This window comes from Lindgomyces ingoldianus (genome assembly GCF_010093535.1).
Source record: "Lindgomyces ingoldianus strain ATCC 200398 unplaced genomic scaffold BDR25scaffold_2, whole genome shotgun sequence".
NCBI classification, from domain to species: Eukaryota; Fungi; Ascomycota; class Dothideomycetes; order Pleosporales; family Lindgomycetaceae; genus Lindgomyces; species Lindgomyces ingoldianus.
Genome location: NW_022985163.1, coordinates 425,093 through 452,769, shown reverse-complemented (window position 1 = coordinate 452,769; position 27,677 = coordinate 425,093). Strand labels below are relative to the sequence as shown.

At 49.5% G+C, this 27,677-nt stretch overlaps 10 protein-coding genes across 10 annotated transcripts; 5 read left to right on the top strand and 5 right to left on the bottom strand.

The window, feature by feature from the left end:
• Positions 1–362: 362 nt before the first annotated feature.
• BDR25DRAFT_41781 (uncharacterized protein) lies at positions 363–4,648 on the bottom strand. The gene is made up of 4 exons (XM_033698541.1): positions 4,472–4,648; positions 4,256–4,354; positions 4,143–4,198; positions 363–4,093 (listed from the first exon to the last, which is right to left on the bottom strand). The coding sequence occupies exons 1-4, from the start codon at positions 4,503–4,505 to the stop codon at positions 401–403; spliced, it is 3,882 nt and encodes a 1,293-aa protein (XP_033553711.1). The 5' UTR covers positions 4,506–4,648; the 3' UTR covers positions 363–400.
• A 693-nt stretch (positions 4,649–5,341) lies between these two features.
• On the top strand, positions 5,342–7,057 carry BDR25DRAFT_251277 (uncharacterized protein; the record flags this gene model as incomplete). Its single annotated transcript, XM_033686116.1, has 2 exons — positions 5,342–6,521; positions 6,611–7,057. Exons 1-2 carry the CDS (start codon positions 5,499–5,501, stop codon positions 7,055–7,057), a joined length of 1,470 nt encoding a protein of 489 aa, XP_033553710.1. The 5' UTR covers positions 5,342–5,498.
• A 1,100-nt stretch (positions 7,058–8,157) lies between these two features.
• BDR25DRAFT_300022 (uncharacterized protein) lies at positions 8,158–10,117 on the bottom strand. Its single transcript, XM_033689280.1, has 2 exons — positions 9,933–10,117; positions 8,158–9,879 (listed from the first exon to the last, which is right to left on the bottom strand). The coding sequence occupies exons 1-2, from the start codon at positions 10,075–10,077 to the stop codon at positions 8,531–8,533; spliced, it is 1,494 nt and encodes a 497-aa protein (XP_033553709.1). The 5' UTR covers positions 10,078–10,117; the 3' UTR covers positions 8,158–8,530.
• Positions 10,118–12,167: 2,050 nt separating this feature from the next.
• Positions 12,168–14,006, top strand: BDR25DRAFT_348802 (uncharacterized protein; the record flags this gene model as incomplete). The annotated part of the gene is made up of 12 exons (XM_033694474.1): positions 12,168–12,245; positions 12,284–12,371; positions 12,399–12,511; positions 12,557–12,802; positions 12,842–12,916; positions 12,978–13,046; positions 13,077–13,294; positions 13,376–13,569; positions 13,622–13,717; positions 13,766–13,807; positions 13,861–13,872; positions 13,927–14,006. The coding sequence occupies 12 exons, from the start codon at positions 12,168–12,170 to the stop codon at positions 14,004–14,006; spliced, it is 1,311 nt and encodes a 436-aa protein (XP_033553708.1).
• A 489-nt stretch (positions 14,007–14,495) lies between these two features.
• On the top strand, positions 14,496–15,088 carry BDR25DRAFT_348800 (uncharacterized protein; the record flags this gene model as incomplete). The annotated part of the gene is made up of 5 exons (XM_033694473.1): positions 14,496–14,564; positions 14,595–14,643; positions 14,676–14,784; positions 14,856–14,974; positions 15,027–15,088. The coding sequence occupies 5 exons, from the start codon at positions 14,496–14,498 to the stop codon at positions 15,086–15,088; spliced, it is 408 nt and encodes a 135-aa protein (XP_033553707.1).
• A 594-nt stretch (positions 15,089–15,682) lies between these two features.
• BDR25DRAFT_309217 (uncharacterized protein) lies at positions 15,683–16,800 on the bottom strand (the record flags this gene model as incomplete). Its single annotated transcript, XM_033691065.1, has 5 exons — positions 15,683–15,800; positions 15,839–15,845; positions 16,095–16,240; positions 16,358–16,545; positions 16,585–16,800. 5 exons carry the CDS (start codon positions 16,798–16,800, stop codon positions 15,683–15,685), a joined length of 675 nt encoding a protein of 224 aa, XP_033553706.1.
• Positions 16,801–17,268: 468 nt separating this feature from the next.
• BDR25DRAFT_330855 (uncharacterized protein) lies at positions 17,269–21,224 on the bottom strand. Its single transcript, XM_033692570.1, has 11 exons — positions 20,834–21,224; positions 20,449–20,784; positions 19,938–20,399; positions 19,597–19,889; positions 19,256–19,544; positions 19,140–19,225; positions 18,692–18,714; positions 18,551–18,622; positions 18,400–18,434; positions 18,262–18,339; positions 17,269–18,181 (listed from the first exon to the last, which is right to left on the bottom strand). Exons 1-11 carry the CDS (start codon positions 20,871–20,873, stop codon positions 17,637–17,639), a joined length of 2,259 nt encoding a protein of 752 aa, XP_033553705.1. The 5' UTR covers positions 20,874–21,224; the 3' UTR covers positions 17,269–17,636.
• A 774-nt stretch (positions 21,225–21,998) lies between these two features.
• Positions 21,999–23,056, top strand: BDR25DRAFT_348796 (uncharacterized protein; the record flags this gene model as incomplete). The annotated part of the gene is made up of 6 exons (XM_033694472.1): positions 21,999–22,058; positions 22,097–22,431; positions 22,540–22,752; positions 22,804–22,867; positions 22,924–22,949; positions 22,981–23,056. The coding sequence occupies 6 exons, from the start codon at positions 21,999–22,001 to the stop codon at positions 23,054–23,056; spliced, it is 774 nt and encodes a 257-aa protein (XP_033553704.1).
• A 35-nt stretch (positions 23,057–23,091) lies between these two features.
• BDR25DRAFT_348795 (uncharacterized protein) lies at positions 23,092–24,359 on the bottom strand (the record flags this gene model as incomplete). Its single annotated transcript, XM_033694471.1, has 8 exons — positions 23,092–23,296; positions 23,355–23,413; positions 23,454–23,713; positions 23,767–23,809; positions 23,863–23,906; positions 23,945–24,007; positions 24,036–24,276; positions 24,312–24,359. The coding sequence occupies 8 exons, from the start codon at positions 24,357–24,359 to the stop codon at positions 23,092–23,094; spliced, it is 963 nt and encodes a 320-aa protein (XP_033553703.1).
• A 2,277-nt stretch (positions 24,360–26,636) lies between these two features.
• On the top strand, positions 26,637–27,643 carry BDR25DRAFT_300019 (uncharacterized protein). Its single transcript, XM_033689279.1, has one exon. It carries the CDS (start codon positions 26,770–26,772, stop codon positions 27,361–27,363), a length of 594 nt encoding a protein of 197 aa, XP_033553702.1. The 5' UTR covers positions 26,637–26,769; the 3' UTR covers positions 27,364–27,643.
• Positions 27,644–27,677: the final 34 nt, after the last annotated feature.

Sequence of the window (27,677 nt, the reverse complement as noted above, 5' to 3'; positions counted from 1 at the left end):
AAAGGAAAACAAAAGACGATGAGAGAAAGGAAAGGGACCGTATCCGCTAGCTAGCTAGGATTAGAGATGATGGCATCATGCCGAGCAGAAGTAGCAGTGGACACAAAAGAAATCAGAATGCTGCCACACTGCAAAACTCTAGGACACACACGACTAATAGTACAGTACAACGTCCATGGATTCCAGTATCCCAGTCTCCTAGTGTACCCACCGAATAAGGGCCATGAAGAGGGAGGAGAGGGGAGGATTGGGCTGCAGAATTTTCCACTTCTACCACCGCCACCATCGCCTTATTCAGTTGTTTTTTTCTTCCCCATCGTGTAAGACTTCACATGGATATCGGTCGATATCGATCGAAACAGTCCAAGTCTCTTCATCTCGGTCATGCTATCGCCATGGTTCAGTTCACGGCCTTTTGCGTCCTTCGTTTCGGATTCTGTGTACCCTTCTTCTGTCCTTTCGCCTTCGGCCCATCTGTCCCCTCAATATACCTCAACAATTCCTCGATACTCCTCTGGTCAACCCTACTCCCCCTGGCCGCACCACCAACTCCATTCCCGCTAGCCTCAATACCACTCGCCACCTGCCCAACCGACGGCTGCGGTCTCAGGCTCCCACGACTGCCCGTGCCAGTCAACTGCACGCGGCGCACGCGTCCTTTGGCGAGGTCTTGCAGTTGCTTAGCCTGAATAACGGCGGATTGTGTCAGCTGTTCGAGCCATTGTTCTGCTTCTTTGGTGTTGCGGTCGTCGGGGCCGAGGACGGTGTTGAAGATATTATACGACTCGCGCATACGATTCACAGCGGCACGCATATCTTTATCTAGGGCAAGGGCTTGCGAGAGTTGGAAGAGGAGGGTGGCTGTATTAATCGATTGCTTGCCGGACACGTCTTCGCAAATCGCGAGCGAGGCTTCGAACCACAGGCGGGACTCATGGTATTGTTTCATAGACTGCAACATTACGGCTGCATTGTTGAGTGTGGTGATGGAATCAGGGTGGTTGGGACCGTAGATGACCTTCCAGAGTTCTAGCGCGTGCCGGACATACGCTAGTGCGGCTTTAGTATTGCCGTTAGCGTGCTCGAAGAGGCCGAGGTTGAGGTAGTTGAGGACGGTATCGGCATGGTCGACACCGAGAGTACGTTCGGACACGATGACGGCTTTGTGGGCGAGCTCGACTGCGGCGTTTTTTTCATCGAGATTGTAGAGGAGGTTGGAGAGTGTGTGGTATACGCGCGCGACTTCGGGGTGGAGAACACCGTAGATTTGTTCGTGGAGAGATAGCGATTCGAGGAGGAGCTCTTGGCCAAGTTCCTTCTGGTCCTGTGCAACAGACATCCGGCCAGCTTCTAAAGCTTCTTCCGCAAGAAGACTCTTTGGTGAAGCTTCCTTGACTACCGGGACAATGTTGAGCACATCGTCGGCGTGGAAAGTCTGAGGAGGAGCCGCACAAACCGGGCTTGTGGCACGTGTTGGAGAACCATTCGCGTTCTTGTTCTTTTTCTTCTTGCTCGAAGTGGTAGTATGTCCGTTCGCCGTTGGGGTGCTGTTGGTGTCGGTGGAAGTACCATTGACCACGACCTGCTTCGTGAATGCATATTCCTTCATCTCCAACTGTAGACCTAGCTTCAAGCAGACCTCTCGGAGAAGTTGCGTCTGCTTACCAGGCTCGATCCAAGACTTTCCGAGATTGTATCGATACCTCAATGCGACATGTGCTACGACTTCCTTCTTCAAACTCTCAGCAGTAACCGCCTCGAATCCGAAATCAGCTTCCGGGTACATCGATTTTAATGTTGAATCAGTCTCAGCGACGGGTTTAGCATTCAGATCACTGCCCAGCAGGCAGTTCAACAGATGCGCAACGCATGCAGCCGCAAATGGAGGAGGAAGATTCCGCATCTTGGAATTCGCAAAGTGCTTGAATCCACGCGCAATCATTTCCTGGATAACTAGTCGTTTCAAGGCTTGCAGCCGAGGATCTTCTTTGTCGGAAAGCTGAGCAATCTTGCCTAGATATCGGATGTTGATGCCTCGCTTGTGGAGCAGGGTGCTCAAGGACTGGCCATCCATCGGGAAGCCGACTTCGCCGTCCTTGAGTTCCTGGATCAGATGGGGAATAATGTCTGTGAGGAGGTAGTTGCAAGCCGCACGAACTTCCGCCTCATCCTTGGACCACTCAACTTTGTCTTCTTCAGACTGAGGATGCTGGCCGCAGAAGACGTCAGGGTTGAGGGCGAACTGGAAGCCAGAAATGTCCACACGATCTTGCTCGCTGGCCTCGACATCTTCCTTCACTTCCTTCGACTCGGATGACTCCTCTTTATTTTCTGTTGACGGGTTTGCATCGCCATTTACCACCCTCTTTTCTTCGCCTTCGGCCTCCTTCGATGCCTCGGCTTTTTTGGCAAGCTCGATTTTAATATAGTCTCGAAGCTTGAGTCGTCCATAGGACTCGACAAGCTCGGGTCGGAGAGTGGCCATTCTGTGCGGATAGTCCTTCTCTTTCGGTTTAGCCTCTCCATCCTTTCCAGGCTCGCTCCAGTACTCCTCAACCCAGGAGACATCCAGGGGAGTCAGTCGGTAAAGATCGAGGGCATACCGCCTTCCGTCAGTGCCAATGAGACCCTTGGTCTCGACGCTTCCTTCTAATTCATGCCGAACATTATCCTTGTCCCAAACAGGGTGCTTCTTGACTCTGAGAGCCTTTGAAAGCTGCTCGAAGAGAGGAACGAAGGTCTTGTCATCTGCAACGATTTCTTTGCCTTCAACCGCGCCATAGTCGATCTGGTGCTCGCCGGGATCTCGCTGCTTGAAGATCCCAGGGACGATGCTTTGACCGACAATACGCTTTCCGAGGTAGTCAACAACAACGGTGCCGGAGGTGAAAAGACCCTGGATATCGAAGTTGTTCACCGTCCGAACTCCGACGACGTCCTTACCAACAGCGACGCGAGCCGCCTCATCCCCTCCTTCTGTGCCAAACGTCCCAACACCATCAGCGCCGAACGAGTAGAAAATGTTGTTGTAGACGAAGATCTGGGCATCCTTGGCTTCAGTAGGGTTCAGTGGGGCAATCTCCCCACGAGCTACCAGCATTGCACCGCGCGTGGCCGCTTCATTGTAATCCGCAAAAAGCTTCGAGGTGAGGCGTTCCCGGAAAACACGGTCGTGCACCGCCTCCTTTGGCATCTCCCGGGTCGATTGGAATTCCTCATTCCAGTCGCGTAGTGTCTCCGTGCTATCCACCCCAGATATGAGATAGCTCTCTTGCGTCCGTGCCAGGTCGGCTTGGTGTACGGTGTGGGAGGAATTCGGCGCGGGGACCAGCCACGGGTTGGCCGGGATGGCATTGGAGAGTTGGAAGATGGTAAGGAGGTCTTTCTTCGCATTGTGCTCCAGGAGAGACTTGAAAGAAGACTCGAATGACGGAGAGGCCTTGGAGATGAGCGTGAGGAGGGAGTGTGCGGAGTAGTCTTTTGGTGCGGGGCGCGGGAATGGATCGAACTTTGTGTTTGAGGATTTGTTAACATAGAAGCCCCCGACATGTGCAGTGATGTGGTGCTGATCGCCCTCGTTGGTGGTGAGCTGCAGGTACAGGAGGTGTCCTTTTGACCGCAGGTGGTATGGCGGGGGATTCCAGGGGGACACGGAGATTGATTTGATTGTCTTCGGGGCGGGGTCTTGGGGGGGCGGCAACAGCGTCTTCACGGAGCCAGGCGCCTTGAAGTCGTAGTCACCCAGCACCGACTGCTCGGCGACGCTCTGCTTCGCGCTCTCAGAGTCGTCCTGGGCGACCGTGTCGTGCAGGGAGAGACCGGCCATGATGCCCTGCAGCGTGTCGGTCCTGTCGCCAGTAGCGCCGATCAGCTCCCTGACACGAATTACGTGCATGCGTGCCTCCTTCTCGGTGTAGGGGTCCTCGATGAGCGTCAGTTCGGAGTCTGGCTTCAGGCCAGGGACCTCAGAGAGCTCCACGAAGTCGTTGATGCGCTTGCCGTCGTGCTCGAGGTGGAAGCACGAGTACTGGAACGTCTGCGGGGTCTCGACAACGGACTGGCGGAGGTCCTGCACCTGCTCCTGGGTCGAGAGCTGCCATTGTCAGCGGGGGTGAGCACTGGGGTTGGGGAGCTCGCGCTACCATGATCTGTGTCTGAAACGGCTCGTGGGGGAGCTTGATGGTGACTTGGAATACATCTGGAGCTCCTTCAGCATTCGATCCGCCGCCGGAGTGCTTTCTGTCGTCCAACATACTGTCGACATGGGGCACACTGGGACCATTCCCCTCCGGCTGCTCAGCAGCGGCAACCTGGCCGTTCAGTGTCTGCTCTGCGGCCACGGACTCGGCGACGTCTGGGACACAGTAGCGGTTAGCCATGAGCTGTGGCGTGCAATGCCGGGCGGAAATAAACTGTTGTGGGCGGGGGGGGGGGGGACTGGCTCAGAGGTGGTCGGGCAGAGGAAGCTCACCGGTCTTGGAAGCGTCATTGTTGCTTGCCGCCATGTCTGCAGTGTCTATCTGGGGGGAAGGCAAACAATTACACGTCGCAGAAGGCACGGCGCATGAAAGAAGATCTGGCTTCGTCTGAAGGAGATAATATACAAACCGGTGGCATTAATGTACAATGGCAGCGGGCACGATGGGATGAGCGAAAAAAAAAAGAGTCGATGCTGCTCCGCTCCAAACTTTTTTTCTACCAAGCCGCCGGATGCACCCGCTTCGCCGAATCGTTTCCGAGGGTGAAGTTGGCCCACCCGCCACACTCCAGCCTCTCAGCCTTGCCTTGAGCGCTCCAATCTCGGGATTCCTATTCGCATCGCTGACATCCGCCGTCGCAATTGACTGTGACCACGCTGCTAGTGTGTCCAGTTCCATTCTTCACCCCCGTCCACCCACCATGCTGTGTCTGTCGTCTTCCTCTCCGCCCAGCTCGCCGCTCCCACCTTGGCTGGGCTGGATCGCCCACTAGCCTCCGCTGCACCTCTCCCTGAAATCTCACTCCCTCAATCTCAAAGGCACATCCCCCCAATTCACCCTCTCCGGACACTCTCCTTGCCCTGCATCCCCAATCCCTTCCTTCGTCGTCGTGTCTCTAATTCTCTTTCTTTGCTACTTTCGCTTTCCCCGCCCAGGTTCCCCTCTGTGTTGACCCACCCCACAACAAACGCGCCCTGACACCTCACGCGACACCGGACGCGAGCCGTCGCCGCACCTGTACTAATCTTAATGCTACCACATGCCCTGAGATCCAGTTCTGCCATTGCGCGACACCATGTCACGTTTCAACGTCCGTCCTCTTCCCTGAACCGGTTACGGCGGGTTGGCCTTGTTGTAGCTAGTTGCACGCGACCTGCATTTTGTCGCCACCTCACTGGCCAGTCTGGTCCCCCAACCCCAGGAAATGATGCCCCAAATCCCGTCGATGATGCAACAGAAGGTGCTTCCGAAGGCGACACCATCCATTCAAAAGCCCAATGGAAAGGAACTGCGTGGAAAATGTTTGAGGCCGCCATGACCACCTTTGCTTCCATCTCCATTCTGGGATTAGTCGGCTTCACCTACACGCGGTACTATAAATACCTTGTTCTGGAAAAGATGGAGAATGCATTTCGGCCGGGCGACCCTGTGCTGGAGCTTGCTGCCCATGGCAAAGAAGTCCCCAAATCCCAAATGGGCGCTATCCCTGGTGTCGGCGACGACTATGATCGATGGATCCCCCGAGTCGAGCAGGAAAAGATCGATGCTATCGTAAAAGGCGAAGACCGGGGCCGCTACCACCTCCTCATCGGCGAAAAGGGAACTGGCAAGAGTTCTATGCTGATCGATGCCATGTCCAAAATCGAAGGGGAAGGAGTCGCCATGTTGGAATCACATGCCGACCCAGAGATCTTTCGCATAAGGCTTGGCAGGTGTTTGGACTTCGAGTTCCACGAGGACAACATCGGCGCGCTTTTCTCCATCCGTGGACCCCGTGACGCGTCAGCTCTTCTAGACATTGAGCGCGCGTTCAACAAGCTGGAGAAGGTGGCGTTGAACCGACGGAAGAGAGTGGGACGACCGCTAATCCTCATCATCAATCAAGCTCATCTCATACGGGACGACGAGGATGGCCGAGACCTGATTGAGCTCATCCAGCAGCGAGCAGAGCAATGGGCCGCCTCCAACCTCGCCACGGTCATCATCAACTCGGATAAGTACTGGGTGTATGAGAGGCTGAAGCAACATGCAACACGAATGGAGGTGACCCAGGTTAAAGACCTTGAAAAAGGTCATGCCATGCAGGCGCTGCGGAACTATCGAATGAAGTATTGGAACGAGCAAACGTCAGAAGCAACGCTTGAAGAAGTGTACGACAAGATCGGCGGCCGACTAACCTTCTTGAACCGAGTTGCCAAGTCAAACAACATGATATCCATGTGCGACCACATTTGCGAGATGGAGAAGACGTGGTTCCTAAACAACTGCGGTATTCTTGGTGCCGAGATGGACGATGATGTCATGGATCAGCAGAAATACGCCGTAAGTACTTAATCAACATGGCTAAATCTTCTTTCTCATCGGATATACCCTTCTCTCCTATCCGAATCTTCATCTAACCCCTCACCTAGTCCACCGCCATGGTCCTCGCAAACGCACTGTACAAGAAATCCCTCCAAATGGACCAAAACTATCACCCGGAACGCGGACACATACTCCCAGAATTCCCGCTGCATGAAGCCCGTTACATAATGACGCGCGCCGACTTCATCCGCCAACACCATGATCTCTCTATCTTCGCAATCGACTCCCACGCCATGGTCCGCGCTGACAGCGTGCCCATGCAGCGCGCTTTCAACGAGATTTGTGCGAAGCCGGGCTTTGAGAAGTTCCTGGAGGATACGTTAGAAAGGATTGGAGATATTGAGAGTTTGGGGAGGACGAAGGAGTTAACGTTCAAGGATCTTTGGGAGGGTGGGAAGTATCGGATCACGACGAGGGATCGGAAGGGGAATGTGGAGAAGGAGGTTGAGATGGTTACGGTGGAGGGGAAGAAGGATGAGGGAGATGAGGATTAGGTGGGTATGGTTGGCTCGATTCAGGCCTCGAGCCCACGGATTGGATTGCGATGTCTTATTAGTTGTACGATGACCTTTGTACGATATGATACTAACTGGTGTACGCAGTTGTGGGTGGTGCATCGCTCTTGAGGTCAGTCAGCCGATAGAGGACGTAAACTCTCCCACCCCACCACTTTCCCTATGTTTCTCGCACATATTTTCCACCAGATACCCTATTTTCTCTAGTAGTTTCATTACAACTCATATCATACAGACGACAACGTTTGCTCTATTTGCCTACATGCCGACGTGCGTCCCCTGACCATTATCGACGCTTCATCTAACATGGACCAATCCAAATGCTAAAATATAGCGATCTGAATGAACAAGCACACACATGGGCGCTATTTCGAACTCAGTACCTGCCGTCTTAGCATGCGTACCGCCACGAAGACATTGGCTGGTATGTTGGAAGTTTTCTGGATCTAAAGTTTTAGTTGGTTAGCGCTTTTGACAGCGAGCTGGATATCTGTGCTCTCATGAATGCTACATTGGTGTATATATCTCACAACTGATTGACTGACCCTTCTAGCCTCCTGTCCTTTTCTATCCTCCTCAACAACAAACAATATTCCTACCTACCCATCCACCGAACCCAAAATCTACAAAAGTCATACCCATCGACCCACCTCTTCTTTTTCCAATGGTTCCACTTGATTCCGTAACCTGCAAATAACCGTAAAGCCCACCAATCGCTCTCTTTCGTAAGGTTAATGTGCTCTAAGGATTCTCAGACGCACATTTCTCCTGCTTGATTCCATTCTTACCAGCGTCGCCGGGCTCTAGAGTGACTACCATAGAGAGGCACCTCCATTAACCGCACACATATGAAATCTGTGTCTAGTGCCGCTCTCTGTGACTACTTAATTATTTTTCTGATCTGACAGGTCTTCCGGAACCGTGTATTGCAACTCGATAGCTAAATTATCCGATAAAAGATCCCAATAGAAATGTACCTTACTTAATAGTAAGCGAATAATGATGGGAAAAAAAATTTTGTTACGTTAAGAGATATTAACAAAAAAGGTTTCTTGCTAATGGATATAGAGTTAGGGTCAACAAACATTAAAATTACACAGATTTATACATCGCTCATAGCTGAAAACGCCTCGTTTCAACCGTTCTCTCGTCCCTTCTTCCTACACTTAACTTTCTGTCCGGTACGTGAAGACTGAATATGCCTTCACGCAACAAGAACGTGGCTAGCCGGTGCAGTTACTGTTCCTTGAGGAAACATGTTGTGGATCTGCAGGCCAGACAATCGCTGCAATCTAGAACACTGGAAGCAGGTTCTACAGCGTTGGGATATTTTGTTCTTGCACTTCGTGTTGTTGGTTTACTAACACATGAAGATACCTAGGCAACTCGCTCGTAGTCGTTCGTGCGTCTACATACAAGCTTAATGCCTCAATGCCGAGCTCCGGAAGTCGTTCATCGAGGGGGAGTTCCCATTGAAACGTCTTTCTGAGAGTCATACCATTGGACTTGGGTAGGGAGCCATTGGGAAACCATTTCTGGGTCTATTCCCGAGTCAAAGCCAAAGGAGGTGTTTTCAGGAACGTACGTTGAAGCATGGGCATGTAGGTCTGAGTGGGGTGTTGCCCAAAATGTGCCTACGCCTTGCGGGGTGGCGAGGGACGGAGTGTTCGCTTCATTTTCTGCCCAGCTGTGGGCTCCTTGAAGAACGACACCTTCCAAATCTGGAAAAGGTGGCTGGCGTGAAACCGTTTTTGGTACCTCAAGAGCTGGGTATTCAGGATTGGGCAAGGCCGACATATCACTTGGCAGGTGCACGTTGAAGTATTCAAGTAGGCCATGGTCTTCCGGCTGCTTGGAGGCCACGCTATCATCGAAGGTAGGTAATTTAAGCGTACTCAATGGGCGGTGTTGACTGGATTTCTGGGAGAACTGCCGTGAGCCTAGCTCTTGGGCTACTTGAACAATCAGTGCAGCATCTTTGACATCTCTACACTCTAGCTTTTTCCGCAGAACGGTCGAGTACTGGATCTGCCACGATAACTTGTTTCTGACTTCTTTGTTGACGGCCTTCCAGAAGGTCCTAACCTGCGATTGGCGGAGTAGATTGCACATCCTAGTTGAATAGCTCCAGGTTATTGGTTCCTCCCACGGACATTGGACTTTTCGATTTTTTATTTTCTTCATGTGATCCACCACGTGCGAGAAATAGTCTTTGGAAGGTTGCGTAGCATCTGGATTCATAGGGTCAACTTCGTACACCTCCTTACAACCATCGAAGCCGCAGGCGAACACAACTTGGGGTTGCAGTAGCACCCTATCGTAACCATGTGAGAGTGGTCCAGTCAGATGTTGACCATTGTTTAAATGAAGCTTGTAAGCCGATTGCAAATCAAAAGAGAGTCCACAGCCACCGGCTCGGCAGATCCATAGAAAGTTTGTATTGTGATAGGTCTTGAAGTGTTTCACCAGATCGCCCTCTCTTGAGATCCCGTTTTCGATATTAAACTCGGCGCAAAAGGGACATAGGTATTGTTTTGAGGGATTGTTCTGTTTGGTTTGTTGGCTTGTTGGTTGTGTAAGCGGCCCCAAACTCGCAGCATCAGTGTTGACTCTAGTGCCTGGATGCGGTTCTTCGCTGCAGGACGGCAGTTCTGCATCATACTGGGGACGTGTGGGGTTGCTAGCACTGTGCACGGAACAGCGTGAGAATCCGCGTTTGGAAGATGATGTTGAGGAGAAAATGGAGCTAGACCCAGATCTTGAGCTGAATCCAGACCGTGACGAAAAACCAGAGTTACGACCTGCACCTGTTAGCGAAACGCTTATCCACGGCAAACTATACCTTTCAACATACGAGCGTTTTTGAGCTTGTTCTGTATTTGTGTCGTGGTGTACTTCCTGATCAGATAGTCGAATAACTCATCGTCATTCCCAGTGTCGCACGAGCAGATTGAATCAGGTCTTGAGCAGTTGTTGTCCTGGTTCGAGTCGAAGAACATTGCGAACAGAAAATTTGGATAAGGCTGAAGAACACCAAAGAATCAAACAAGAATTAGGAATCGAGCGCGATTCAAAATACACTCCCGGGGCTTATATGAACATGGGTATGACCGGGCTCAAAGTTAAGCCTGCACGGTCAATGCCTATGATGAGGCATACACGACACCGCGCACTTCCCCTGCAGCATTCTGTGGAATCTCCGGTAAGAGGATGCTACTAATGCATTCTTAATTGAATTTTCGCACAGGGCAGTGCTTAAATCTAGGTGCAGAGGGTAAGCACGATGGTTTTAATCGCTGATTTGCAGTTGTCCCCCAAGGTAAAAACCGTAACAAGTCCTTAAATGGCAAGCGTGGATTTACGCCAGGATCCGAACTGCACCGCCTCCACCCCAAAGACAGGTCAGGCACCAAGATTCCTACAGAATGATCCGAGCTCTTGCCAAGCCGGAAAAAGATCGATTGGCAGAAACAATGGGCTTTGTTTCGCGCAGAGGAAGAAACCTGACTCCGATTTCAGCCTAATAAGCTCCTACAGATTCTAGAAGATAAATGGAAAAGGAATGGAAACCAGGGAGCCTGCTATGGAATGCAGCAGCCGTGCTGAAATCCTAAGGCTTAATTTTCAGCTCTCGAGTGTCAATCCAAGTTCCCCCGGAAGCTCGAAAGATGTATTTCTATAGCGAAGGCGCAATCAATCGAGATTGTATGACACCCAGTCTAACAGCAGCAAAACGATATGCAACGCAGGCTAGCTCACTAGCTAACCGAATGAGAGGCGTAGGAGATGGATCAAAATACAGTGATGGAGGGGAAGCTTGAGCGATACTAGGACCGAATAACCCGTAGAGAGGGAGAGAGATATGTCGGGAAGAGCTTGCGGAACAGGAGTATAATAGGAACTTAGCAGCAAATTAACGCCGACCTTACCGAGTCATCTGACTTGTCCACTGTCTGCTCCTACAGCTTCTGCAGCTCCTTTAGCCCCAATCCATGCAACTCTTACTCAGTCTCTCTGCCCCCACTTCCATACAATCCTCCACTGAGAGCCTATCACCCGAACGTCGCTGCACACAAGCTACCCCCCCGATCGTCAAGTCATATCGATCCTACAGAGGATGAATATAATCTATAATCTACTCTCCTCCTATTCCTCTTCCTCTCCCTCCGATTCTGAAGCCGTTTGGTAACCTCCTAGGAGCTAGGCAACGCTTACTTCCTAGTACGCTATAGAGGAAAAGAGATACGGTTTTAAAGAGGAAGAGGAGATTGAAATTAGCTACCGCATTTACAACCTCTCACACACATTCCCTAGGGGTATATAGAGGGCCACTTAGTGATAATTTTGCAACAGACTAAATGTCTTTACTATTGCCAGCTGCCGTAAACCCGGCCCCATTAGCAGATGCTGCAAATTGCACTCGCTTCTCACAACTGAGTCATCTCAATCACTATAAAGCGGTGCGCAAACTCTAATTGAACCTAAATACACGTACTTCTCCAAGTGCACATTATACAACCGCATGGCACATACATTTTCACGGTTTCGGATCGTGTCGCACATTATACCGTACCGATGCTCTGCACTATTCACTCATTAGAACTAGCTCCTGTTTCGCACACTAGAAAGTCAGCTCAGAGCCCTTTCCGGCTCCTTAAGCCTTACACTATCTATTAATACTATTGTTTAGATCTCAACACTTTGCTAACTCACTCCCCTACCCTCAATCCCATGAATCCCCTGTCTTCCATTGCGAGAGATTGCGGACAGTAAGAGCCAATAAATCTTTAGCGTCGGGTATAGTTGAAACGTCGGGTCAGTGTCACTGGAAGAAACTGTGATGACATATTGAGCGGCGGCTATAATTGATGAATGTACTAATTAAAGAGGAAAAGCTGCCACATATTCTGGGAGAACTACTGAAGAGTCGGAGAGACATTATATGCGATCCATTGATAAATATAGCATGCTGGCGCTCATCCAACCTCTATGTCAGGACACCTCCTACCCACTATATCTATATCCGGTCCACCATCCCCCTTCAACTCCATCTTCCAACTGACCACCTTTCACATTCCCATCGCCCACAATGCAAAGACGCGCTAGCTACCAGTATACTGCCGCTACCCCCACCCCGTTCAGAAACCCGGGGGGGGAGCAACTGCAAGTGCCTTCAGCGCTTCTGCAAATCCCAACGAGGACTAGATTAAGATCTCGGATTATGCCGAGTGCCACAAGACGCAGAACCGTATTGCTCAGCGCAACTACCACAAGTCCTGTGACCGCTCGTACAGTCAATAGCATGCTAATTCCATATTAGGGAATAAGCCCAAGAAAAGGTTCGAAAACCTCAAGGGCCTAGCCACCTCTGAATGTGCTTCCTCAGTACAGAAGCCCGTAGAGCTGCAGCAACCCTTCCATAGCCAAGTCCGAGTCCGATTATAGTCGGCCTACGCCCGAGATGTAGACCCATTACAGCTCCCCCCTTTGTCGTATTCGACTTACCCAGCCCCCGACTCGGTGTCTTACACCGCCGCGGATGTATCCACCACGATGACTCCGGAAATGTCGAGGTACCCTCCCTCTTTTCCACCACTCCTCACAGCTTACCCAAAAATAGCGAATAGCCCTATGGACTCGATAAATAGTGGATGCTGCGGCGACGATGAGATAAGCCCTTTTGGTGTACACTATGCGAAGATAGCGGGGATGACGGAACTCGTCGTCCTGAACTGCATTCGGCCCTCCCATAGTTGTGTCTAGTCTGCGGGATATTTATTTGAATGCCCTTCAACTGTGAAGTTCTTGCTAGTCTTAACCTCGATCCTACACCAGCTTGTTGCTTCGCTAAAAAACAAAAGTTTCTCGGCATAAGCACACTAGGCCTTCAAAGCGTTAGGCATCCTTTTACATGAACGAACTCGCCAACCAACTTGGAAGTGAAGAGCACGACTTGTTGGATTCTTGGGTAAATTGTTCCTTGAACTCCTAGACCTAGGGTGTAAAGCCATTTAAACAGGCCTCACCAAGTTCTCCAAGCAACGCCATGTCACCTTGGTCGGCAGCCACCAGCCATGCATCCAACTACAACGAGAAGAAAAATATCGTGAATGTGGGGAGTTCGAGAAGGAAGGAGAGGGCCGGACAGTGTGAAATCTCTCGTTTATGCTCATCTGCAGAGAATGAACGTTGGTCGTTGCTCGGGGTTATTGCAAGGTTACAGATATTTGTGCTGGAGAGACATATATAAAGAAGACCTTGAGCGATTGAAAGCTTCCACCATCCACATTCCCCCAGACATTACATTCAATTGGATATCAGACTCAATCAAACATCTTTACGTCAAAGAACCTACCAGCTTTTCATCATGAAGCTCTTCTACACGTTGTCTCTCTCAACTGCCATGCTCATGGCGGCTGTCTCCAGTCTTCCTACTACGGAAGATAGCATCACCGAATTTCCCCTGGAAACTTTGCCATTTATCCCAGATCGTTTGTATCCCCCTTACCTACTATCAACCAATTGATTAACACATAATCCCAGTCCCGGAAGGGTCCCCGCCAGTCGTTTTCAACGCTGACGGATCAGTTCTCACTCGGAGGCAGGTTAGTAGATCAATTGGTGTGGACGTCTACTATGGTAAGGGACTTTCTATCCGCTGAAGTCTATTCCTAATCTCCGATTCAGATCCGAATGGAGGAGGAAGGCATGAAAAATTGTGGGTCTTTGGTAAGTTCCATGATCTACATTAGCAACTAGGACAGGCACTAACATTGGTGAAGATAATGGTTGCTGTATGTCTCCTAATATCTAATCCTCTTTGAAGCCCCACATCTAACATATCAAAGTCGACCTAGGAAATGGTTGGGATGACCAGATTACGAGTTTGAATGTCCCGGGAGATGTTGGATGTAACTTCTACCGGTAAGGATATCCATTTGATTCTATTCGGTTGTGAGAAATAAACTAAGATAGTATAGCGATCCCCATTGCACTGGTGAGTTCTTGTCTGTTTATGGTACCGGTGTGGGTGATCTCAGAGTCTGGGGATTCGACGACTCTATCACAAGCTTTCTCTGCTGGAGATAGTTAAAGATCCTCATGAGCTACGCGGTTCCTAGGTACAGGGCTGAAATATGGTGAACCGTTAATTGCGGTGGTGGAGGGATCTTTTGTTGCCTTTTCTTGTTTGGCTTGATTTGGCTGGAGCTCCTACATGACTTCCCAGCCCAATAGCAGGGTATAATTGTAGATACCGGTTTAGTCTTACCTTTTTTGGGCGAATATGGTTTGTGGGGTTTGGCTCCATGTCACTCCTTTATACTCTTCTGGAAATCTAAATATACAATATTTCGGGGCAAAGATTTGAACAAGTAAATGTGAGCAGTGTTGGAGTTAGTATTGTCGCACGTGTCTCATGCGATACTATACCCATGTACTGCGCTATTCACTCATTAGGACTAGCTCCTTTCTCGTACAGTATATAGTCAGCCCAGAGCTCTCTCTCGCTCCTTAGACCTTACAATACACTGGTTCAATTCACCTTGCTTGGATCTCAATACCTTGTCGACTCGCCTACCCTATGACCCCTTCTCAGCTCATACGAGAAGTATTTCATACTTGACACCTATACTTCTATACGGTTATGCGACCCTTGGACAGTGCCTTCAGAGTGAAGTGCAGGACTTTGGTTTTAAGCCCCCAGAGTATCAGGGAAAGAGAACAACTAGGCAGTTGCAATGAGGCCTTTTTAGGGCTGCGAAGGCGCAAAACGAAGGAGCATGCCAATTTTCGTCTACAGCTTCAAGAAGCGGGCCTGGATTTGCCGTGACGAACATGTAGTAGATGGGTGGGTAGGAAGAAGGATTACAAAGACGACAATGTCTGTTAACCTGAGTCGAGAGGTTGGTAATATAGGTGTGATTTCTTTCCACACGCACCTCTGCAGCAGTGAATTGGACTTATATCATACCAACCCTGCAAACTAACTTTCTCTATTATCCATGTTGAGAATCTTTCAAAAGCCTAGTTTTTCGACCCTCTTCCCACACACCATTCCCATAAACGGATACTAATTCTACTTCAAATACAGAATCTCCTCTCGGAAACTATAATCTTTGAAACACTACATATTTTGTTCGTCCTACATGCTAAGATCTAGACTCTCACACATCATGTGGGACTCGCAGATTATGGATGGTGGGAAAAAAGCGTTGTGTCTTGCACAAGTCATGGATTTTGGAGATTGGACTGGAGGTTCTGCAAAAAAACATTTAGCAGTAGATGTGGCTGACAAGGTGAGTTGATATATAAAGAGAGTCGACAATCCCAGACATGGGGGTTCGGGTTTGAGCTTGTATATGGGAGATACGCTGCAGCCCACACGTTCATGACGTCGATATTTTTTTTCTTTCTAAATATCTCTCTCTAAATTAGCCTTTCCACATCTGACCCACTCAATGACAATTTGATACCACGACCACCCCCCTCAAACTATCGACGCGTCCAAGTATCGAGTCCTCTTCTCTTCCACCTTCAAGTGCGATATTCTCTCAATGAGATTTTTGAGCTTTTACTGATAGAAATTGCCTTTGCATCCCCAGTTTATCGTACTGTATCTAAGGATATATGAAGATCTATCACATCGTTGCACTCTCCAAACTCTTGTAGGTCCTCCACGCTTAGGTCTATGGGAACATCTGCGCCCTTGCGCGGTGACATGCTGCAGAGGGGTTGAAAGAGACTATTATTGCGACTAACAATGAACCTGAAGGAAAGTCTCGTAAAGTCCTAGTGAACCCGCTAAGTCTGATAGCTACCTTAAGACACCTAGGTCGTGTTGGAAAGGATGTAGTTACACAGGGTATCAGCGATAATACCCACCAGAGAGAACGATTTGTTAGTAACATTAGTCTCATGGCTCACGGAACCAAGTAGGGCGTAGTAGATTAGTGGCAGGAAATGGGAAGAGATGTATTTAATTTGTGGGCAATTTAGCCTCATAGATTGCACTTACCGTTGCGTCTGGCTCCAGCGCCGAGGTGGTTCGATTGGACATTGGGGTTGTTGGCGAAGATGGCCGTCTCACTGGTCTTCAGTAGAGAATATCTTGGAACATCTCGCGCAGTGTACGGGTATTCATGTACTCTCATTAGATGTTGCCTATTTGAAGGATTAGTTTGGATTTTGAAGTAAACCACAGAAAAATATATGTTCTTGGAAAAAGCACGAAGGCGTTGAGTAAAGGAGGTGCATAGACAGGGACGTCCAAATACTTACTTAAGCCTAGCGATATCTTGGAGCACGTACTTGAAGCATTTCCGGTGACGCAGGGGATCCTTCTTTGCGAACGGACATGCAAGAAGACGGGTGTCGGGCTCCTTGTATATATTTGTGACTTTCCTTCTCTTTCCAGGCGGGCGGTCGTCATTATTGTTGTCGTCATCGCCCGGCGGGCGTTTACGAGACTACTGCTGGAAGCCATTCTGGTTCGCAAACGAGCCTACAGATTCGCCATTAGCGCCGCTGGAATAGTCACCATTGGTGTAGACGTTACTGTTGTTGACTTCCTGGTCGGTGTCGGCCTGGTCCTTCATGGATTGGAGACTTTTCGAGCAACGCCACCCATACTGGTGGTTTGAGAGTCCATGGGCGCATCCCAGATGTGTTGATATGATCTGTTGACCCATGTAACAACTGAAAAAGCCTCCATCGTCCCGCATTGGGAGGATGGAACTTTTCCCCGACTATGGAGCAGCCAAGATCGGGAATGTATTCGGTAATGGTATAGTTTAGATTGTGGTGTCCGTTGTCGACCTTAGTTTGCTTGATGTTACCGCCTTTGCAATCTTCTATCTTAATCTTGAAACTTTGGGCTTTGTCCGCAAGGTTGCTGCTCCCTGACGAAGGCAGTGTTTCTCAAATGCAAGCTCCCCGTTCTTCCTCTTCAGCCCAAGATCCTCAGCCTTTAAGGTGAGAATCTCGGTTTGAATATTGAGCAAACTGTTGTCGTGACGCACGTTCTCTTAGGGAGGAGTGCCGGATGCTGTAGATGGAAGAAGCTGACTGGGAGATTGACAACAGCGATGACGGGTCTGTGGGAGTGACTAGTGAAAGGATACCACGGGATAGGGAGGATGATTTAGGGATATTGATGTCTATGAAGGAAGCGTAGCAACACAATCTGATTTCGCATTAAGCGTCGCACTGCAGAGACATAGAGCTCACTTTCCATTGAAATCCATCCACCCATTCGAAACAATACTACATGTAGACTCGAATGAGAAAAGAAGTCCATGTAGATACGCACCCACATGTACCATACCATGCTGTACTGCTAGTCCTTCCAAGTCTATCACCAACAAGACATATCGCACACTGACCACCACCGCCACAGTGACATATAAGCGACGCCACACATGCCCCCATTTTCATGCTTCATCAGTCATCACAAACCTCTGAGAGAAGAAAGCCCGTGAAAGGCTAAACGATATCCCGACCCAAGCTAATCCAGCCCGCTCGCTTAAATGCAATATGTCTCCATAACATAACGCCTGGTCTAGAATGTCTCCTCTTCTCCAATCTCGCCCTCGGCTTCGGCAGGGATCTCGAATCCCTCTTCAGTGGAGTACAGGATCGTTTGGATCTGCTTGAGCAAGCCTTCTTCCTTCTCGAGTTCCGGGTCGGCTTCCATGGATTGCTGGATCAGAAGCTCGATGTCGCGGAGCTTGCTGAAGTAGAAATCTCTCTCCCGCTCTAAGCCAGTAACTGTCTCTTTCAGAACGTTGTTCTCTTCGCGCAATGCTGCGCTGGCCGCCCCACCGCCGGCGCCTAGGGGTGTGCGAGTCCTGGGTGCGGCGGAGTTGCTCGCAGCGGGGGCTCGACGCGCGGCGCTCGTGGTTGCCGCACGTGCTGCTGGGGCGCCGGTCGCTGGAAGTCCGCCGGAGCCTTTGCGTCGCGAGACGGGATCATAGTCGTGGCCGGGGAAGTATTGGTCCCAGTATCGCTTGGTCCATTGCAGAAACTCGAGGTTATCTTGCATCTTACATTTTACGAGCGATTCGACGGGGATGGGCCGGTCCACATGATGTTTGGCAAATACATCTGTCGAAGGCGAAGTCAGTAGGAGCCGGTGGAGGGAGGTAGAGAATGCAGTCCTTTGTCGGCGGGAATGTTTGACGTACTTTGCAGTATCTTGAAGTTTTGGAGATATGCGTATTCGGTATTGGCGTTGAACTTGACTCGGCCCATGGGTACATCGTCTGCAGCGCCAGATTGTCAGCACAGTCTCTACGCTGCATCCTAGAGTATAAGCAACTCACAGAAGATGCTGTCAAAGACCTGGCAAAGCGCTGCTCTGCGTTCAATCCATCAGCATACGTTCCCGTATCGGTCTGAGACACTGGCGCGAGATCTCGCGGCCCGATCCGCAAGATGAAGGAGAGGAAGAGGAGGGGAGAGGACAGTGCGTACCCAGTACCGCATTGTTCGACTTTGGTAATGTTGAGTTGGAGCAGATTGTTTAACCAAGCGACGAGTTCCTGTCTGGAGTACCGGCGCGGTTGTTAGTGAGAGCGAACAAATGTTGGCTGCTGGAGCCTGAGAGCGGCGTACCTGGACTCTCCCATGGTGGATGGCTGTTCTCTCGTTGTGTTGAGAGAAGATCAAATGCGGGGCTGATAATAGACGTATAATGTCACGATGACAGGGCCGTTTCTTGGGGTGGAAGTGGAAGTGTGCCTTTTCGTGTTTGTTGATGATGTCTGTGGTCGCGACTGGTTGCCGCCAAAACTTGAGCCCCTCGATTGACCGCCAAGACAAGCTAGTCTCAATAGGCACTAATGGCTGCTTTCTAATGGGTCGAAGGCCACGATTTCGACGCTTTCTCTACACTTCACTTATTTGTTCCTATCATAGGTTCAGGTAGGTTATGGAAATGTTGTAGCTTTGGCTTTGTATGCTATATGTAAATCTAGAAGAGAAATAAATCCTTCTATATTCAGCCTGCTCGATATCCCCAAACTCCAACCAATGCTGTTCCGAAAGCTACGTAATATTATGCCCTCGGTGCATAATGCCCATCTGGCGGCGGAATATCTCCTCTTTCTTGCGTCTCGCGAGGAGAGTCCGTGTACTTTGGCGGTCGGTCTGTTGCACCTTTTCGCCTGCGGGACTCACCCACAATAGCTGCAGCAACCATCGCAAGCCATACGATCGCAGCAACCACCGAGTAAACAATCATGCCGTTGTGAGATCCCATGCCCATCGTATCTGCCAGCTTGAAACCAAGGCCACCGTTGATGATTCCGAGGGTGATGAGAATTCGTCCAAGCCAAAGATGGCTGTAGGACCAGAAAGTGCGAGAGCCGTACTTCTTGAAGAGCGAGTGGTGGAGGAATCCGAAGATGGGCTGGAAGAAGAGACAAACAAAAACAACAATGCCAATGATTGGGTGGTAGTTGTTCAGCTAGTATCCTGTCAGGTGGGGGCTTTTCTAGAATTTTTAGGTTGCAGCTTACAACTTTCATGTCGTTCGCAATGTAGATACCGAGTCCAAAAGCAGTAATGTAAACCAAATAAGCGAAACATTGGAACGCTGCATGAAACCAAACAACACCCGGGAACGATGCAAGACGAATAGCAATGGCGCCGGCGGGGAAGAAAATGACAAATGCGAGAGCCGCAAGCGTGCCGTGAGCAATAAGCATCTTCTTTGTCTGAATCAAGTCGCTGGAAGCACCGAGAGGAGTAAAGCCATTGCCGTTGTTGCTAGTCGGGGAGTTGGAATCACAATAATTGATTTCCGCGCGCTCTGCGATATGGTAAGCATAGTGCTAAACCGGATTGGGGAGCCACTTACTATGCGGGCCCCGGTGATCGTCACCAGTGGGAGAAGCGGTGGGGTATGCAGTTCTCCATCCGCTTGGGAAGCTCGAGGGTAACCACGTGGGTCGGCCATTTCCCTCGCTCTCGTTTTCGTTGTTGTCCCCAGAGGACTTGGTTGCCGAGGCGGTGGCGGCGCCAGATGCAAAGGTGCCTGTTGTAGGTCGTGGCACACAGTTCGTTGCGCTACCGCCACTATTGCCGCCGGAAGCAGTGCCAGACGGGGAAGAGTTAGAATTAATAAGCGGATTAACGCTATCTCCGCCTTTGGCATTTGTGTAGTCCCAGGAGAAGGCGGCATCGTTGTTGTGCTGTGAGATGCCTGCGCTCTGGTCGTTCGAGTTCTTTGGTCCCCCAGAGGACTTATAGGCGTAAATCCAGTTTCCTTTGCTGCCAGAAAAGGATGCAGAACCACCAGACCAGCTGTTGCAGCTCGAGCCTGAAGTAACATTAGTGATTCGGTTCGGAGGAGCACAGACTTGGCATACACTTGACGTTGGCGATCATCTTGCCACCGGATACTGTTGATCCCTCTAGAAGAGTCACTTTCGCATTGCTATTAAAATTCGGCGTAGAATGGCCTGTTCCCAATCGTGGGGAGAGGGTGACATTGTTTCCGCCCGAGTTGGTGTAGATAGTGAAGATGTTGGACCCGCTCATCCCGCTTCCTTGACCAAGCGCGACCCATTCATAGTTGCTCGGGGCGGATATTTGGAAGAAAATGTCTCCAGTGCCAGATGAAGCAGTATTCGATGGAATGTTTAATTTAAAGCACACATCGGTGGTGGGGCAGACGCTGGCAACTTGAGCCGATGCGTGAGAAGCTAAAACAGTATAAGCACAGATGGATGAAGATCATGATAACAGACTTACCAAGAGCCAAGAGGCCTGAGGCAACTACATTTCTCCTCATTATTTTCGACCTGTATCTGGATTGTTGAAACGGAGAACAGCACAAAAGCGACTGTGCAGATGAGGTAAAGAAATGGAAAGGAACTCGGGGGTCAGCTGAAACCGGGGCTTGCCAAGTATAAATGCGGCTTGACAAATATACGAGATGAGACGCAGATAGTACAGCTTACTCTCGGACCCCCACAAAGCGAGAATTGGTTCTGGGGAACAGTGAGGGTAGACGAGGATTTAATAAATATGAGAATGCAGTACTCAGCCTTCAGAGAATTATGCAGTGCCGGACATGTGCTTACGAAGTACTCGAGGCCCTGGAGTGACGACCGCTAGCGGTGGTTTTGCAGGTACTGCTGCAGATGGCCTGAATTGTGACAGCTCGTCTTTCTTCTTGGCCCTTTGTCTGCAAGCGGTCATCGCGGGGAGCCGTGGCTGAAGGACATCCGCTCCGTGAAGGCTGGACCCACGTCAGAGAGGGTTGACGCGTCATGACAGCGTTGAGGCGTGAATGTCGCCGTGGCACAGCCTATGGGGTGCAGAAGAGCTTATCGAGAGGAGTGAGGGGAAAGCGTGCTGGGCATCTTGGTCTTTAACCTTTGGTGGAGGCTGAGCACGCACATCAAAGAAGCGACCGACGCCAAGTAGGTCGTCAGCGAATCATCGACGCCGTGTGTCGGTGGCCGGACAGGGGAAGTCGCTATTTCTTCGACTACCGTTCTTGGAGAGCGGTAAAGAGAGGCAATAAGAAAGTTTTTTGATCTGCGAGAGCCGGAGACAAGCCGCCTCCGGACAAACTTCCCGGGAAGCTTCGTCGTGCACTTCAAAGATGGACCTCAACACCACAATATCCAACACTGCAGCGTACTTGCAGTGACTATTCCGTTGCAGGCCCCCACCGACCGGCCTCGGGGATGCAGCATCAAAGTAATTGCGTGAGAGTCCGCGTCAGTAAAGATGCGGGAGTCGGTCAGGCTAAATGCGCGCCATCTCACTGGTTGAAATCTCGCGTTGCGGCGCATCGGTCTTGACTCCCGGATGCTTTTCACCATCGTTAAACACGCAGACTGAGATGCAGGCCTAGAAACCGGCATCCGAATCAACGGAACACTGCATCAGCCCTGCAGACCACGTAATGGTCAAGCCACGCCAATGCTTGAGCCTCCCAGACTCTCACCTCGTTATCTGGTTACTTGTACATGAAAGTTGCACATCCTCGCCTAATAACACAAGCCTACGCGTTCACATCTACCTTGGCTTTTTTTTGGTTCAACTTCGGAGGCATCCTATCGAAACCTTTACAGACCACCATTTCATGAGAATTCCACAAGCCTCGTTCTGGTTCAGATGCTGAAGGGTATCCGAATAGGAGGGAACCAGCTGACTGTGTCTCTCTATGAATGTTTCACGTCAATTCAAGCCTTGGGCGTATTCTTGGCTCCCCGAGAGACACCCGATGGATTCCTATCAGCATTAGGCTGGCCATTTACCCAAAATCCCTCCTTCCGGACGGACCTTTGTACAGCATGGCATCCCCACAACGCTACCTTTTGGGCACGAATCAAAGCGTAGCACATATTGAAACACCTGCTGCAGCTAATTGGCGGAGAAGGAGCCGAAAGGCCTTCCATTTCTATTAGGCTTTCAACAACTGCGCCAGTCAATTGAGGTCTTAGGCAGGAGAGAGACCTATTCGGTGTTGTTGAGAACCGCGGCGATCATCGCAAAATCCCGAGTTTCAGTAATCGGGATTTCCAAACCTCCACCTATGATAGGTACTCTTCAGCACATCCGAATCGCATCCGCATAATTTCTCATGCTTCCATGGAATATACCGCAAACGCGCGTCCTACCAGACGCTTGTTTGAGCCTGGAATGCAGAATTTGAGGTCTTCCTATTTACTAGCGCTAGCCGCGAACCCCCAGAAACATTTAAGCAGGGCACAGCCTTTGAATTTTACTCTTTCCGCAAGTGAGCGTCACTTTTGGGACAGTCCTTCCCTGGTTACAAGTACGACGCTACTAGATATACAACCAAGCCCCACGGTCGAATCGCGGAGAATGAAAAGAAGTTCACCGACTTCCTGTTTCGGAACTCGCTAACCGTCAACCACCAGGGATGCGCTTGATAAGACTGTGGTCAGCGGCAAGATCCACAACATCCTTCACAGCCACGCTACACGTCCTACGTAAAGAAACTAGCTAAGGTTGACCTCTGGATCCTAAAATCAATTTACCTCCCGTCTACCAATATGCGCATCGGTCAAACGGAGGATGCTGAAATTCAACAACTGGAACACTATTCTCGATGACGATTTCACGGTAATCTTTCCTATATCAAAATATTTGATATAAGTGAACTCCCAAGAATTTGGGACATTTTTCTCCATTGAAAGCGCCAACGTGCTAGCCTCGAATACGACATTTCGATACCTCCATCAATTGACCCTCCCTCAATGCCGTGCCCTCCACCCCGCTCCGCCAAGAGGACCATTTCGCCCTGGTTGTGAGTCTCCCGATTCCGATTCCTTTCCTCTCATTTGTTATAATCTGAACACAGTAGCCAAATTATCTATGCCAAAATCATTACTCCCGTCAATGGTATGGCAATTGCCAAGTACATGCGAAAGTTGTGGAAGGCCAATACCTTCATCAATATGTATTGCCACTTAAAACATCGGTATTGCCAGGAGAGTCCGACCGAAGAGTTATGACACAATGTCCTGAGCATGAGTTGAAAACTCACAGATATGTATAGGGCGAGAAGGAACACCATAGCTAGGGTCGCAACGGCTTTCATGGATGTACTATCCCTTTTCGTTGCCTTGGGCATTGTCCTCGAGTCCTCCGCTATATCTTTGGTATATCTGCTAACTTTGTAGAACTTTTCGCTGGTTCCTTACTCCCATCCTCAAATTTCTTCAATTCTTCAGCAGTATTGTTCAACTTCGCGGCGATCTCTTGATTTATTTTATTATTTGTGGGCTATGAGGTCCCACATTACTCATATGAGAAGCCACGATTAATCTGTTGTCAAGCAGCTCTTTTTGATGAGATTGTCAAACTGTGTCAACGGCTCACTAGGTTGCTCAGGTATCTTCTCATCATGTGTGGGCAAATACTCGCTGCGATCCTCTAACTCCACTATCCCAGAAATATCCAGATTCTCAACCACCTATCGCGTCATTGTACCTAATACTTGGTTCCTCGTTAGTCGCGCGTCGACGGCTTGCGTATACCTCGACACCTGCCCATCGATTTAGACCAGCTTCGTGTATCGCCAGTTGCATATTAGCGACTGATTCCCGATATAGCTCCTTGAACCATTTCTGCTGAAGGTCAGCAAAGATTTGGGGGGAAGGATTGGATGCCCCGCTGCGGCCGTCGCGTATTCCGTGGTATTCGATGTAGACCTGACGTAATTTTCTCCACAGCCTAGAAGGAGTACCATGGTTATTCTGGCAGGGTTCCAGGTGATTCCAATTTCTAGACTCATGTTGTCGCTCATATCACATGTCATGGACATAACACAGCCTAATATTCCCGTTAGCAGCCGGACTTACGATCAAATGACCCGGACTGATTTTTCCAATCTACTGCGAGTCACCACAGTTGCTAAGGATACAAGAATAATATACTTCGCCGTTAACACAGTTTGCAGAATTGTCTTGAGCAAGTAGCAATGGTCCACGAGATCAATAAATGAACGTAGTGAAAGGGGGGTGGCCAGTTTTGCCACTTGTGGCTCATTATCGACTCGATAACCGATAGTACATACTTCAAAGATCAATACGGATTACACTTAATACCGTGGTGATAACACGTACAGAAGCAGGAGTTGGGAGAAAGGTTCGTCACTACCTGTTGGCTGAAGCTGGCGGTAAGCTATCATAACCCGCATCGTACCAAACCTACGAAGAGATACAGGCCTACAATAGCTAATTGATCAGCTTCCTGTCAATATTTGTCCGCTTTTCGCATAACATCCGATTTGCATCTTAACGCCGTCGGGGGAACCCAGCTAGCAACATGAAACAGCAGTAGCTAACCTTGGTAGAGCAGACTTTGAAAATAGTGTTCGATTGCGGCACAAATTTGAGCGAGTTTGCGAAGGTCTTTTTGAAATCAGTCTGCATTTCAGTGGACTATGTCTATACCTAATAGCGAATCTCGTGAACCTAGCAGTTCCGTCTCCAGCCCGACTAGACTCTTGTTGAAATGGTCCGGAATGGTATGTCAAGCCACCAATCGTCGTTGGACTCGGCGACGCGAACTGGAGGAGTATCTCAACAAACTATTCGGGCAAGGACAATACGGCTACATGGTAAACCAAACTTCAACTATCCTATCAAGCATCTAACCCACTACAGTTGGAGAATGACTTCTAGGTCCTTGATATCCTACGAAACCTTTCTCTTGGATTTATTGTCGAGAAGAGTTCAGAGGAGACCGAATTCAAGAGCAGAAGTCGAGGAGACTAAGGAGAGGAATAGTCCTTCATATAATCGCTTCTATGACGTCGGCGGAGCTACGCCATGCTTCAGTCTACGAAGTATGATTTGCGCCAATATTCATTACATGACATCTCGAGCGGTATGCAAGGATCATTTTGTTGGGGGATGTATCTCCCCAGCGTAATGCCCTTAATATTATTACCTTACTTAGAGACGCTGACAATCTAACAGATGCAGTGGGGGAGCTGAGTCGGTGTATCTCCGAATTCGCCTCATAATTGTTCGCTATCCTTCTATACTCAAATTTGGACCAAAACATACTCTCCATCCTGTCGCGACACTAGTCTGGCACGTCCTTTCCTGTGTTGGCTGCAGAAGAGTATTGACATATATTTATTTTTGTGAAGTTGAAAATTCGTTATCAATCTAATTTTAAAAACACGAATCTGTTGGAAAATAGCTACTCAGCTAAAAGTCAAAGGAAGTTCCAAATGTTTCTGTGGCTCGCTTTACTAACGGAATTCATTACTCCCAGGAAGCATCTAGGCCTACATTCTATGCGTCTCTTACTGTTTGTGGGCTAACGCGTTATTAAAGAAATTATCGACGATCGCACAATCTAAACTTGTTTGAGAATCTTTCAACCAAATCCAAATCGCTGCCTGGAAATGGCCCGAAAAGATTCGCTGACGGCATGATCAAATGGTCCAGGCGCAGGGCAATACCTCCAAACCAACTTCAACACTAAAACGATAATCACATCATGCTACTTCTCGCCAACTACACCTAATATAGGGGTTGGTTCCTGATGATGCCGCTCACCAAGTGTAACCTTCCAAAATTTTAGGAATCTGCACCCAAACAATGGATATCATGGGCACGTTCCCATGTTTCTTGGCCAGATTACTTGAAACTGGCTGGATATGTTTTGCTGTGCAGCAATACTAACAGATGAGTGTAGGCGAACTGTTTATGTCACTCAACGACATTCGGGGGAAGAATAGGTCTATTCAAGAGCGAGCGGAGATCCACGTTTGAGTGTCCGTAATTGATGGGAGTGTATCGAATGACGGGACGACAACCACGATCGATCGACAGAAAGCAAATGGAAAGCCAAAAGAGGTCTTCCAAGCGACAACTTTCAAGAACGGATATGACTAGGTGTGCTAATCTATGCTGAAACGTGGCTGTGAACTTGGAAGGATCGTACATGCCCGGATTGGGAAAGGTGCAGGCCTTGCACCAAGGCAACGCCGTAATACAACGGACTATATAACTTAGGCAGCCATCCCACCCTAGCGACTCAAAGGTCTCATTTCCTTTTCTACGGCCCCCACCCTCCATTCAACTCTTCGAATTGAACAACAACGCCATATTCTCTCCAGCCTACAACTACCCAAAATGACACGAACATACGCCCCGCCACCGTCTCCGCCGTCCGCTAGCTCTATAATGCGGCGCCAAGTTCTCTCTATCGCTGTCGCAATTCTCCTCTGGACTGCCGCTATCCCTTTCACACCAATCTCCTGGCTAATTGGAGAAATCGAAGGTGCATTCCTAATCGACCGCTTCATCGCCGGTATCGCACTCCTATGCGCTTTATACTTCCAATTCGCGATTGCCGGTCGCACGCACCCGATAGCCATCTCACTACCGAATCCGGTAGCCCAAGGATCTGATTCTTACGTCTCGAATGGCCGGATGGGCGGAGCGCAAGCTAGACAAGACTCTTCTAAGAATTCGGATGTGGCATTTTTTTACCATCCCAAAGACTACTATTTCTACATCGTTATTGAAATTGGTGCTCTTTGCGTAGCGGAATGGGGAGGAAAGTATGTGATGTTGCCGGGCATGGAGTATGTCCGAAGAGCGATTGTTTTAGGAGTCGTAGGGATTTTGTGGGCCGTGGGTTGGGCGGTTACGCCAAGGAGTAGAAAACAGTGGGCTTGGGGTCATATTAAGACATTTTGGTTTGTAATGGTGTTAGATTTGATTCGGGATGTAGGGTTTGGTGGCGGGGCGAGAAGGAGGAGGTGGGCCAGGTAGGAGACAATTAGAATGATGAACGCTTAAGGGATCGGGCAAATATTTAACGACTCTTCACGAGCATAATCCAGGCTCAAAGTCCTTGTGCGCGGCGGAGTGAGCTTTTGAGGCGGAATAGGAAAAGTGCGGAAGGGATTCCCAGAGTGTTAACAGGCCTAGAGCTCAGGTTACCGAGGAAGTTTGTTTTCTAACTCTTGGGTGTTCATTTTGAATCACTGAGCTCAACTGCATAGGCTTACCCATGCATTTTGCGATTCTCGCAAACAGAGTTGAATCATGCTTCGTTTCTATTCAAATTTGTGTCTCTCGTTCTC

What these genes read in the sequence shown, in the direction of transcription:
- BDR25DRAFT_300019 (XM_033689279.1), top strand. Translation starts at nt 26,770, where the DNA reads ATGCGGCGCCAAGTTCTCTCTATCGCTGTCGCAATTCTCCTCTGGACT.
- BDR25DRAFT_41781 (XM_033698541.1), bottom strand. Translation starts at nt 4,505, where the DNA reads ATGGCGGCAAGCAACAATGACGCTTCCAAGACCG. An exon ending in CAATGACGCTTCCAAGACCG is followed by an intron (nt 4,355 to 4,471) that starts GTGAGCTTCCTC and finishes ACTGTGTCCCAG; the next exon opens with ACGTCGCCGAGTCCGTGGCC. An exon ending in CAGTGTGCCCCATGTCGACA is followed by an intron (nt 4,199 to 4,255) that starts GTATGTTGGACG and finishes AAGGAGCTCCAG; the next exon opens with ATGTATTCCAAGTCACCATC.
- BDR25DRAFT_330855 (XM_033692570.1), bottom strand. Translation starts at nt 20,873, where the DNA reads ATGAGGAGAAATGTAGTTGCCTCAGGCCTCTTGGCTCTTG. An exon ending in ATGGGCATTATGCACCGAGG is followed by an intron (nt 18,715 to 19,139) that starts GCATAATATTAC and finishes ACGAGAGAACAG; the next exon opens with CCATCCACCATGGGAGAGTC. An exon ending in GGTCTTTGACAGCATCTTCT is followed by an intron (nt 18,340 to 18,399) that starts GTGAGTTGCTTA and finishes CTGGCGCTGCAG; the next exon opens with ACGATGTACCCATGGGCCGA.
- BDR25DRAFT_300022 (XM_033689280.1), bottom strand. Translation starts at nt 10,077, where the DNA reads ATGTTCTTCGACTCGAACCAGGACAACAACTGCTCAAGACCTGATTCA. An exon ending in GAACAAGCTCAAAAACGCTC is followed by an intron (nt 9,880 to 9,932) that starts GTATGTTGAAAG and finishes TAACAGGTGCAG; the next exon opens with GTCGTAACTCTGGTTTTTCG.